The 12473-nt window shown below is 42.2% G+C and overlaps 1 protein-coding gene across 1 annotated transcript; it reads right to left on the bottom strand.

Moving 5' to 3' along the window:
* Nucleotides 1–9504: 9504 nt before the first annotated feature.
* On the bottom strand, nt 9505–10491 carry LOC108522114 (survival motor neuron protein-like). Its single transcript, XM_017862199.1, is given in 2 exon segments — nt 9505–9759; nt 9762–10491. Coding segments are annotated over 2 exon segments (885 nt in total). The 3' UTR covers nt 9505–9604.
* Nucleotides 10492–12473: the final 1982 nt, after the last annotated feature.

Raw genomic sequence — 12473 nt, 5'->3', positions numbered from 1 at the left:
AATAGTTTTACTAGAGACAGGTTTTCACCATGTTAGCCAGGATGGTCTCGATCTCTTGACCTCGTGATCCACCTGTCTTGGCCTCCCAAAGTGCTGGGATTACAGGCATGATCCACCATGACTGGCCCATTCGCCAGATATTTACTGAGCACCCACCCTGTGCCAGCTACTGTGCTAGAATCAAGGAAGACAGCAGTTGTAGAAAAGGAGAGGAAAATCCTTATCTTCTCAGAGCTTACTTTCTGCTGGAAGATGAGGAATAGGCAAGGAGATGGATGAATATATGCTGTGGGACCAAGCCTTTGCTCCACCCTCACCTTACTGGATGACCTGGGGTATGTCACTCCACCTCAGTGAGCCACAGTTTTCCATTTCTGTCAAATAAGGAAGTAGGGCAAGATGGTCTCCTTAGAATTCAAGACATTCCCAGGGGGTCTGCAAGGCTTTGTCAAACATTGAATTGTCTTCCAATATCAATGCTTTAAGCATACTGAGGACCCTGTTTGCTGCTTGGACTTAATTAAGCCCAGGGTTGTGTGGGCAGGAAACTCAATGCTCATGTTTCAGGAAAAGCATTGGATCCAGTGATTGCCAAGCCCCACCTCAGCTCAGATCAGCTAATCGGGGACCCCATGCTTCCACATTATCTTTTTTTGGTTTGTAAATGGTCACATCCTAGGTGCTTCAATATTGAGTTCCAGTTGAATCAGCCCTTCCAAGGTCACTGCCCGGGGTATGGGGCATCCCTAGCCCTGGGCTGTGAACCCCTGTCTATCCTTGTTACTCTCACCAGAACCTAAGGCTCAATGGAAGATAAATGGCAGGGGTCAGAAATGTGGGGGTTTGCGTGTGGGGAAACCCAGGGGCTCCAGCATCACTTGGAGGATGAGAAATCAATGGAGATACATGGGGGTCTTTGTCTGGGCTGGTGCAGGAGCACGTCTGTTTTTCACAGGCAGCCCTCATTCCTGCACAGCCATGATCTTCATTCCTTAGCTGGGTATCCCAATGTTAGAAAGAAAAGATCACCAAAGAGCTGGGCATCAGGGTTCTGGGTCAGGCTGGACTTGCCTCCAATCTCAGCCCTACTGTGGGGAGCAGTGACACCCTCATATGCTGCTGGTGGGACAACCGATTTACAAAGACAAGTTTGGCAGTTTCTTGTGTAACTCACCCTTATCGTGTGACCCAGCAACTCCACTCCTAGGGATCTACCCAAGAGAAATGAAAACATATTCTCACACAAAAACTTACACACAAATTTTCATAACGATATTATTCATAATACTCAAGACTGGAAACAACCCAAATGTGCACCAACTGAAGAAAGGATATGTAGATGTTTGCGGTCCATCCAAGCAGCAGAACTTGATTTGTCAACAGACAGGGATGAAGCCACAATGGACATTACAACATGGATGAACCTCAGCATCATTACACTATGTGAAAGAAGCCAACCACAAAAGGCCGCACAGTATATGATTTCACTTAGAGGGAATGTGCAGAAAAAGGCACATCTGTAGAGTCAGAAAGCAGATTGGTGGTTGCCTAGTGCTGGGGATGGGAATGGAAGAGAAATGTTTTTAGAGTAATAGAAATGTTCTAAAACTGGCTTGTGATGATGGTTGCCCAAATCTGTAGATTTACTGATCTAACTGTACATTTATCGCAGTAAATTTTATGGTGTTTAAATTATACCTCAGTAAAGCTACTGAAATATGCAAAATAAAACCAAAACCTCACCCCTTGATTCTTCCTAGCTGTGCAGGCTGGGACAATCAACTCCAGTCCCCTGAGCCTCAGTTCATTCATGTGTAAGATGGGGATGTAGTAATGGAACCTCGCAATGAGCATGCCAGGATTCATATAATAGAAAATACATGGAAAGACCTTTGCTGGGAACCCATCACCTGCACCAGGCCCTCACTTATGTGGACTGCTGGTGTCATTTCCATGGAACTAAAGAGACTGTAGCCACAGATCTCCTCCTTGCTGAACGCTGGTGGGGGCTGGTGGTGGCTTTGTTCACTGAGCATTTCCAGTGCTCGGCATTCACTGTGCACTGTAAACATTCTCTGAGATCATGGATAAGTGAACAAAACAGAGCCCCTCTACAGGTGTCCAGCACCCTTTGGGGAATCAGAGGAGAAAACAGGTGTTTGCAACCCTGCATGATGGGCACATGGGGCTGTAGGAGCCCAGGGAGAAACAAACTGGCTAAAATGGGCATGTGAGGGGCTCCTCAGAGGTGGCTACACTTGTGTCCTTGCATGAACCCTGCTGAGCCCGATTCTAGAACAGATCAGGACAGGAAGGGCTTTCAAAGAGTTTCTGTTTCAATATTCTTTTCAGTGCTGAGGAAATAGGCTGAGAAAGGGGTAGGAACTGGCTCAAGCTCTGTGGTGGAAGTGGGATTGGAATGCTGTCTGGCCTTGAAACCTGTTAGTATGAATCCTCCCAGAAGCAGGCACCACGTTAGGATGACATCAGCAGAGATTTACTGGGGATGCACCTATGCAGGTTATGGGAGGAGGCAGGAGTGGTCAGGGAGAGCCTTCAGACTGCCATGTGAGAAGGGAGAGCGGTAAGGAAGGAAGGTAGGGCAGGAGGAGTCCGAGACACAGCGCAGCTCTAGGAAGATTTGACCAGATCAGTTGGGAGTCTCTGGTGGACTGTTGACTGTTAGAGGATTCCCTTGTCCTCCAGGAACAGGTGGCACTAGTACCGACATGCTCGATTCTGGCTGGGAGCAGCCTGTAGGAAGTGTGGCCTCGGTGCCCAGGCTGGAGTGCAGTGGTGCGATCACAGCTTACTGCAGCCTTGACCTCCTGGGCTCAATTGATCCTTCCACCTCAGCATCCCGGGTAGCTGGGACCACAGGCATATGTAACCATGCCCAGCCAATTTTTTGATTTCTTGTAGAAGGTCTTGTTGTGTTACCCAGGCTGGACTCAAACTCCTGGGTTCAAGCAATCCACCTGCCTCGGCATCCCAAAGTTCTCGGATTACAGATGTGAGCCACCGGGCCGACCGCTTGGTTGTATTTCTATTGGACAGTGTTGGTCTAACACAGGTTTTCTCAGCCTCTGCACTGTTGACATTTGGGGCTGAATCATTCTTTGTGTTGTGGGTGGTCTTGTGTATTATACCATGTTCAGAAGCCTCCCTGGCTGCCAGCTACCAGATGTCAGTAGCACCTAGTTAATCCTCAAGGCATGGCAACCCAAAGTTTCTCCAGACATCAACAGAATCACCCCACTTGAGAACAGAGTACATGTTATGTAGCCACAAGAGCCTATGGCTTACCACATGTCCAGCACTGATATTAAGGACAGGGTGTTAGGGATGCAAACAGGGAATGAAAAGTCCTGCCCTCGTGGTGCTTACTTTAGTGGGAAGTAGAGACAATGAATAAGTAAATATACATTGCCCCTGGCAACATGTGCTGTGGTAAACAGTGAAACAGGAAAGGGGACCAGGAGCACAGGGTGGTATGTGCTAGCAGGCTTCCTGTTGTGTGTATTTCATCAGGGAGGCCTCACAGAGAAGTCGAAGAGTGAGGAAACAAGCTGGATTCTGAGACCAGTGTTCGAAAAAGCGGCAGGGGCCAGTGCAAAACCCAGAGGCGCACTGTAAACAAGGAAGGAGATCTCCATGTAGTGACATGAAAAGACTATTATTCAGTGAAAAATTTGTAAAGGGGGGCCTTGAACTTAAACTAGGAAAAATGATATACATCTTTCTGGTGAGGTGGGTAAACCTTTTTAAAAACAGCTTTATTGAGGGCGAGGCACAGTGGCTCACACCTGTAAACCCAACACTTTGGGAAGCTGAGGTAGTCAAATCGCCTAAGGTCAGGAGTTAGAGACTAGCCTGGCCAACATGGCAAAACACTGTCTCTACCAAAAACTGCAAAAATTAGCCGGGCATGGTGATGCGTGCCTGTAGTCCCAGCTACACGGGAGGCTGAGGCAAGAGAATCACTTGAGTCTAGAAGGCAGAGGTTACAATGAGCCAACATCACGCCACTACACTCCAACCTGGGTGACAGAGCAAGACTCCATCTCAAAAAAAGAAAGAAAAAAAAACTTTATTGAAATATAATTCCCATGCCATAAAAGTCACTCATTTAAAGCCTAAAATTCAACGGTTTTTATTATGTACACAGAGTTGTGCAACCATCACTACATTTGCTTTAGAAAATTTTCATCACCTCTAAAAGGAACCCCATACCCTGTAACCATCACTCCCAAATTCCCCCAGTCCCCCCACTCAACCCTAGGCAACCACTAATGTACTTTCTGTCTCCAAATTAGTCTATTCTGGACATTTCACATAAATAGAATCACATATGATTTTTTGTGACTGGTTTCTTTCACTTAGCATAATGTTTTCAAAGTTCATCATGTTCTAAGATATATCAGTACTTCACTCCTTTTTATTGTTGAAAAATAGTCCCTTGTAGCAATATATCTCATGTTGTTTATCCATCCATCAGTTGATGAGCATTTGAGTTGTTTCCAATTTGGGGCTGTTACACATAATGCTAAGATGAACATTCAACTGCAAGTTTTTGTGTAAACATATGTTTTCCTTTCTCTTTGAAGTAGCTTTGCTGGGTTATGTGGTAACTCTTATGTTTAGCACTTTGTGGAACTACCAAACTGTTTTCTAAATGGTATGGATCATTTTCTCTGATTTCTCGCACACCCTGTCCCTTGCCAATACTTCTGTCTTTTGATTAAAGCTATCCTAGTGGGTGTGAAGTAGTATCTCACTGTGGTCTGATTTCCATTTCTCTAAAACTAATAATATTGAGCATCTTTTAATGTGATTCTTGGCCATTTGCATACATTCTTTGGAGAAATGCCTATTCACATATTTTGTCTGTTTTAGTTGAATTTTTTATTGAGTTGTATGAGTTTTATATTACATATTCTAGATAAAATACTAATGGATATATAAATGGCAAATATTTTCTCTCATTTTGTGGGTTGTCTTTTAACTTTCTTGATGGTATCTTTTGAGACACAAAAGTTTTTAATTTCGGTAAAGTCTCATTTGTCTATTTTTCTTTTGTTGTACTTCAAAAACTTGGCCTAACGCACAGTAGTAAAGATTGACTTACATATTTTTCTAAGAGTTGTATAGTTTTAGCTCTTATATTTAGGTGTATTGTCCAATTTCAATTTAATTTTGTGTATGGTGTGAGGTAGGGTCTAACTTTATTCTTTTGCATGTGGATAACCAGTTGTTCTAGTATCATTTGTCAGGAAAACCATTCTTTCAAAATTGAATTGTCTTGGATCCTTGTTAAAAATCAATTTATTGTAAATGTGAAGGTTTATTTCCAGACTCTTTATGCTAGTGATCTACCTATGCCAGTGCCACACTATCTTAATCACTACAGCTTTGTAGTAAGTTCCGAAATTAGGCAGTGTGAGCCCTCCAATTTGTTCTTCTATTTTTAGGTTGTTGGCTATTCTGAGCTCCTTGAATTGCCATATGAATTTTAAGTATGCCCATTTTGCAAAAATGTTAGCTGGGATTTTGACAGGGATTATATTAAGTCTGTCGATTTGGAGAGTATTGCAATGTTAATACTAAGACTTCTAATCCATAAATATGTACTATTTTTCAGTTTATACCTAATTTATTTCAACAAAGTTTTACAATTTTTAGAGCACAAGTTTTGTTCTCTTTTGTTAAATTTATTCCTAAGTATTTTATTCCTTTAAATGGTATCATAAATGGAATCACCATCTTAATTAATTTCAGATTGTTCAATACTAGTGTATAGAAACACAACTGATTTTAATATATTGATCTTGTACACTGCAACTGTGCTGAACTGTTTATTTAGTTCATTTAGTTATTTAGATCTTCCTAAATATCTTCTATATAAAAGCTTTATATACAAGATCATGTCATTTACAAATAGAGCTTTACTTCTCCCTTTCTAATCTATATACTCTTTTATTTCCCCCCTGCCCCGCCATTTTTTTGAGAGAGAGTCTCGCGCGATTGCCCAGGGTGGAGTACAGTGGCTCAATCTTGGCTCACTGCAACCTCTGCCTACTGGGTTCTAGTGATTCTCCTGCCTCCACCTCCCAAGTGGCTGGGATTACAGGTACCCACCACCACACCAGGCAAATTTTTGTATTTTTATTAGTGACCGGGTTTCACCAAGTTGGCCAGGCTGGTCTTGAACTCCTGACCTCAGGTGATCCAACCACCTCAGCCTCCCAAGTGCCGGGATTACAGGTATGAGCCACCATGCCCTTCTTATTTCCCTTTCTTGCCTAATTGCCCTGCTCTAGAACCTTCAGTACAAGATTGAATAAAAGTGGTGAGACTGGACATCCTTGTCTTATTCCTGACTATAGAAGGAAACCTTTACGTATAATGTTAACTGTGGGGTTTTATAGATATCCATTATCAGGTTGAAGAGCTTCCCTTCTATTCCTACTTTAGGTGGGTTTTCTTTTTAATCATGAAGGGGTGTGAATTTTGTCAAATGCTTTCTTCAGTGACTATTGAAATAATCATGTGATTTTCTTTCCCCTTTTATTCACGTATTACATTAATTTTTTGTGCGTCAAATCAATCTTGCATTACTGGGATAAATCCCACTTGTACGTGGTATGTAATCCTTTACATATGTTGATGGATTTGGTCTGGAAGTATTTCCTCAGGACCTCTGTGTCTATAATCATAAGAGACGATCTACAGTTTTCTTTATGTATGTCTGGATTTGGTATCAGGGTAATACCAGCCTTATAGGATGAGTTGGGAAGTGTTTCTGACAGGGGTAAATTTTTAAATGTATTTCAGGATAGGTAAAGCCTCAGAGTGGGAGAAGGGTATCAGAAAGTAAACCTAGGTGAACAGACAGTGAACACTATGAAAGTGCAAGAGTCAGAGAAATGAGCCATACACAAATCGTCTACAATTTTTTCTACCAAAGGATATGAGATATCACTGAACTCACTACAATATAAGCATGTTTAAAGAAGCAGTTATTTTTAAAGGTTGTGGTTTTGTTAGTAATCTCCACTTCATATGCATGATACTCCAGAGGCATCTGAAATCCAACATGCTCAAAACTTATCATTTTTCCCACAAACCTCCTGCTTTCCTATAGTCCTCATCTTGATAAAGAGATGCCTCGTACCATCACTCATAATGATCTGTCAATCATTTTGGATTTTCCCCCAACCCCATGACACCTAGAAATGACCAATTCTAGACAATATGACTTCTTAATTTTTTTTTTTTCTTTTTGAGACAGAGTCTCTCTCTGTCACCCAGTCTCTCTCTGTCACCCAGGCTGCAGTGGCGTGATCTCGGCTCACTGCAACCTCCACCTCCTGGGTTCAAGCGATTCTCCTGCCTCAGCCTCCTGAGTAGCTGGGACTACAGGCATGCACCACCACGCCCAGCTAATTTTTGTATTTTTAGTACAGACAGGGTTTCACCATATTAACCAGACTGGTCTTGAACTCCTGACCTTGTGATCTGCCCACCTTGGCCTCCCAAAGGGCTGGGATTACAGGCATGAGCCACTGTGCCCGGCCTCTTAATATTGTTTAAATTTGTCACCCATGCCATCTACGCTGATTAGGACTTAATTTATGGCTTCATTAGCTCTCAACTGAGCAATTTTCATGGCCTAGTTTTGATCCTCGATTCTTGCCTTTCACTCTTTCAACCTATCTGTCCATGATGCCGTTTTTTTTCTTTCACTTGAAAAAAGATTATGAAAACTAGATTAGGGTGTTCATATTTTTAACCATTATTCAGCAATGATGTTTAGCAAACGGCAGAAGTTTCTAGATAATTTTATGTTTGATTTTAGAATGCATGCCATGAAACCTCAACAACGAAGGAACTAAATGAGGGAAATGAACTAGAGTTACGTCTAAAACATGAAATATTTCCTTTTGTTGGATAGGAATTTCATGTTTTAAGCAGTAGAACTGAGCAGAAATTAGAGTTTCCTATATGCCCCCCACTCCCACAGCGCCTTCCTATCACAAACCTGCACCCAGAGTGCATTGTTACACCTGATGGAACCCACCGTGACTACACTCATTCTTCATACAAAAATGGAAGTTTGTAATTCTAATTAGGAGTTCACTCTTGATGATTTGAACTAAGATGCGTAATGACGTGATCCACCATTACAGTACCACACAGCAATACATACGCTATGCTACGGATCCCTCTGTGCTTTGCCTATTCATTCCTCTCTCCCCTCAGCTCCTGGCAAACGCGTACAGTTTTCACCATCCTCATAGTTTTACCTTTTCCAGAACATTAATTCAAATTTTATAGTATACAGCCTTTTCAGACTGCTTCCTTCACATAGTAACCACACATTTTAAGGTTCCTCATGTCGTTTTCATGGGTTGATAGCTCTTTTCTTTTTGGTGACTGAGATAACGTCCAGTTGTCTGGGTATAACTACAGATTATATTTACACATTCATTCACTGAAGACATCTTACGCTGCTTCCAGCATTTGGAAATTATGAAAAAGCTTCCATACACATCTGTATGCGAGGTTTTTGTGGTGAACATGGGTTTTCAAACTCACTTGGGGCAAATTCCAAGGAGTATAATGCTGTTTCTATTTTGAATACTGTAAGAGTGCCAAACAATCTTCCAAAGTTACATGTTGTATTCCACCAGCGGGAATGAGAGTTCCTGTTGTTCCCCAATACTCACCAGCTTGGTGTTGTCCAGTGTTTTGGAATTTCAGCCATTGTAACCGTCATGTAACAGTACCGTCACTGTTGTTCTTAATTGCATTCACCTAAATGACCACCATAATGTGGAGCACAGTTTTTTTATTCCCCTTTTTGAAAACGTAGAGCTGATCATGTTATTTCTTGCTTCAGGTCGTATAAATGGACTTCTCCCTGTCTATAGAATAAAACTCAGCCTCCTTAGAAATGCTCCCAAGATTATGCATCTCACATTCCTGCCCCATTTTACTACTACATACCTCACCTACATCTTTTTTTTAATTTAAAAAAATTAAATATTTTATTATATCCTTTTAAACATACAGAAGATAGAAAAAAAAGTACAATAAACAGCCATGTCCACCAGTTAGATTCCGTAACATTTTGCCACATATGCATCACATCAAATTTTGTTAAACCATTTTAAACACTTTAAGACGCTCTAACACTTCATTCCTAAATGCTTAAGTATGCAAGTTAAGACAGTCTTTTATAAACGACAACACCCTTCTCACAGCTCATAAAATTACCAACAATTATCCAGTATCATTCAAAATCTAATCCATATTCCAATTTTCTCAACTGCCTCACCACGGTGCTGGCCTCCCACCCCCACCCCAGTCTTTTACAGATGGTTTTTCAAAATAGGGCCCAATAAAATATTTCACATTGCATTTGGTTATTACATAACTTTTAATCTAGAAGAGTTACCCACTCCACTTCCTTTTTTCTTTCCCAACACTGGTATTTTGAAGAAATGAGGCCAGTTATCTTCTATAACGCTTCACATTCCAGATCTGTCTGACCGTTTCTCTAGCGGTGTCATTTAGTGCTGCTCTATGCCAGCATTTCTCCTTAATTTAAGGAATGTGAGCACCTTCCTTCTTTTTGATTTTGTCTGAAACCCATGTAATAGCCAGTATGATAGCCACTCATGTACCACAAAATTAACATACTTCCCAAAGCATCAGCATCATCAAGAGAATCTGGACATATGGGAGGTGGTGGGGAATTTTTGGTGGTCCAGAAGGAAATGGAGGCAGCCAGCATGATAGTAAGTGGGGTGGTAGTGCTGGCGGTGGTGGTCGTGGGCCATTGAATTTTAGACCTGGCTTTCCTGGTCCAAGTCTTGGCCCTGGCATGGGGTGGGGGTGTGGAGGGAGAAAAGAGTTCCACGGAGCAGATTTGGACTTGATGTTATCTGATTTATTTTCAGGATACCTGGAGTTCTCACTTTCATCTGTTGAAACTTGGCTTTCATTTTCATTCTCTTGAGCATTCTGTTCTATATTATTAGCTACGTCAGAGATTGGGGAAAGTAGATCGGACAGATTTTGCTGCTCTCTATTGCCATATCCAGAGTAAACCACAACACAGGTTTCTCTCTTAAAATCAATTGAAGCAATGGTAGCTGGGTAAATGCAACCATCTTCTGACCAAATGACAGAACATTTGTCCCCAACTTTCCACTGTTTTAAGGGAGCTGCAGTATTCTCCTTTTGGCGTTTATTCTTCTTAGCAGGTTTTCTTTTAGGTGTGGCTTTGGGTTTACCTGAAGTTTCACAAATGTCACCACTCTTTAGAGCATGCTTAAATGAAGCCACAGCTTTATCATATGCTTTTATCAATGCTGTATCATCCCAAATATCAGAATCATCGCTCTGGCCTGTGCCCCGCTGGAACAGCACGGAATCCTCCTGCTCCGGGACGCCGCCACCACTGTCGCCGCTGCTCATCACCATAATAAACTTGTGGGTGCACCTCACCTCATCTTGCAACATCTCTGGTACTTCTATCCTCTAATCACCTGCATCTGCAGCTTCAGAACACATCAGCTTCTATGTTGTTGCTCCTGCTCTGCTCTACTTACTTCATGTGCACACGTGATTACCTGACAAACACCTAATCACCTTTCAACATTCAGCTCCAATATCAACTATTCCACAGAGTTTTTATACCTACCCCTTTTACACTACTACCTACATCATATATTGCACCCATAACAATTTCTTTATTTTATTTTATTTATTTTTGTTTTTTGAGATGGAGTCTCGCTCTGTTGCCCAGGCTGGAGCGCAGTGGCACGATCTGGACTCACTGCAAGCACCGCCTCCCAGGTTCACGCCATTCTTCTGCCTCAGCCTCCTAAGTAGCTGGGACTACAGGTGCCTGCCACCACACCCGGCTAATTTTTTATATTTTTAGTAGAGACGGGGTTTCACCGTGTTAGCCACGATAATATCGATTTCCTGACCTCATGAGCCACCCTCCTCAGCCTCCCAAAGTGCTGGGATTACAGGTGTGAGCCACTGCCCCTGGCCCATAACAATTTCATTTTTTCCTAAACTGAAGGGGGCACGTCTGATCTCTATCCCCTACCACAGTGTTTTGCACATGTTGGTACTCATTAAGTTGCCAGTGTGTGTATCCCCGAAGCCAAGAGTTTTGTTCAAGGAAAGAACAGATATTTTACTCTTTCAATTGATCCTCAGAGCAAACCTGTGCTATAGGTAAGGTATTATCCAAGTTTTAGACATTAATAAACATTTGGTTATCCTCTGCGTTAGCCGGTTTGTGTTGCTATGAAGGAATACCTGAGACTGGGCAATTTATAAATAAAAGAGGTTTATTTTTGCTGATGGTTCTGTAGACTGTACAAGAAGTATAATGCTGGTATCTGCTTCCAGTGAGTGCCTCAGGAAGCTTACAATCATGGCAGGAGGAGAGGAGCCAGCATATTACATGGTGAGAGAACAAGAGAGAGAGAGAAGGAGGAGGTGCCAGGTTGTTTTTTTGTTTGTTTGTTTTTTGTTTTTTTGAGACAGAGTCTTGCTCTGTTGCCCAGGCTGGAGTGCAGTGGTGTGATCTCAGCTCACTGCAACCTCCGCCTCCTGGGTTCAAGCTATTCTCTTGCCTCAGCCTCCCAACTAGCTGGGACTACAGATGCGTGCCACTATACCTGATGAATTTTTGTATTTTTAGTAGAGACGGGGTTTCAAGATGTTGGCCAGGATGATCTCCATCTCCTAACCTTGTGATCCGCCACCCTCGGCCTCCCAAAGTGCTGAGATTACAGGCGTGAGCCACCGTGCCAGGCACCCAGGTTTTTTTTAAACCAGATCTCATGTGAACTCAGAGTGAGAACTCATTCATTACCACAAGGACAGCACCAAGACATGCACAAGGATCCACACCCATGATCCAAACACCTCCCACTAGGCCCACCTCCAACACTGGGGATCACATTTCAACATGAGATTTGGAGGGGAGAAAACACCCAAGCCATGTCATGCTCCAAAAGCTTGTTTAGAGGGGTGTTGGCTTCTCACAGGAATCCCATTCTGATTCACTCCAAATGAAGTCCACCAATGTTTATCCAACTCATAACATACAGGCACATACAGGAATCTGCTATGAGTTTTGATAACACTAATAGGAAAGATAATTAATTCAGGAATCTGAATTGCATTGTACAGACTCCTAGTGATCCTAAAAGGGAGGGCATTACAGAAAGGAAAGTTGTTTCTTGTAGCACAGCTCTTTTGAGTGTCGTTGCACCATATTTCAAAACGATGAGGAATAGAGTAATACAAGGTGCCAGGCTAGTAATACTGCTGGTGATAGGTAAAGGGTCATTGTTCTTAAATAAAAGCTAAATTAAAAAGCTGTATTGCTTATATATGACTTTGTATGGAGCTAACCTTAACCCTCTTTCTTTCACTCA

Source organism: Rhinopithecus bieti, unplaced genomic scaffold (assembly GCF_001698545.2).
Source record: "Rhinopithecus bieti isolate Rb0 unplaced genomic scaffold, ASM169854v2 scaffold_64410, whole genome shotgun sequence".
NCBI classification, from domain to species: domain Eukaryota; kingdom Metazoa; phylum Chordata; class Mammalia; order Primates; family Cercopithecidae; genus Rhinopithecus; species Rhinopithecus bieti.
This window is presented reverse-complemented; position numbering and strand designations above follow the sequence as displayed.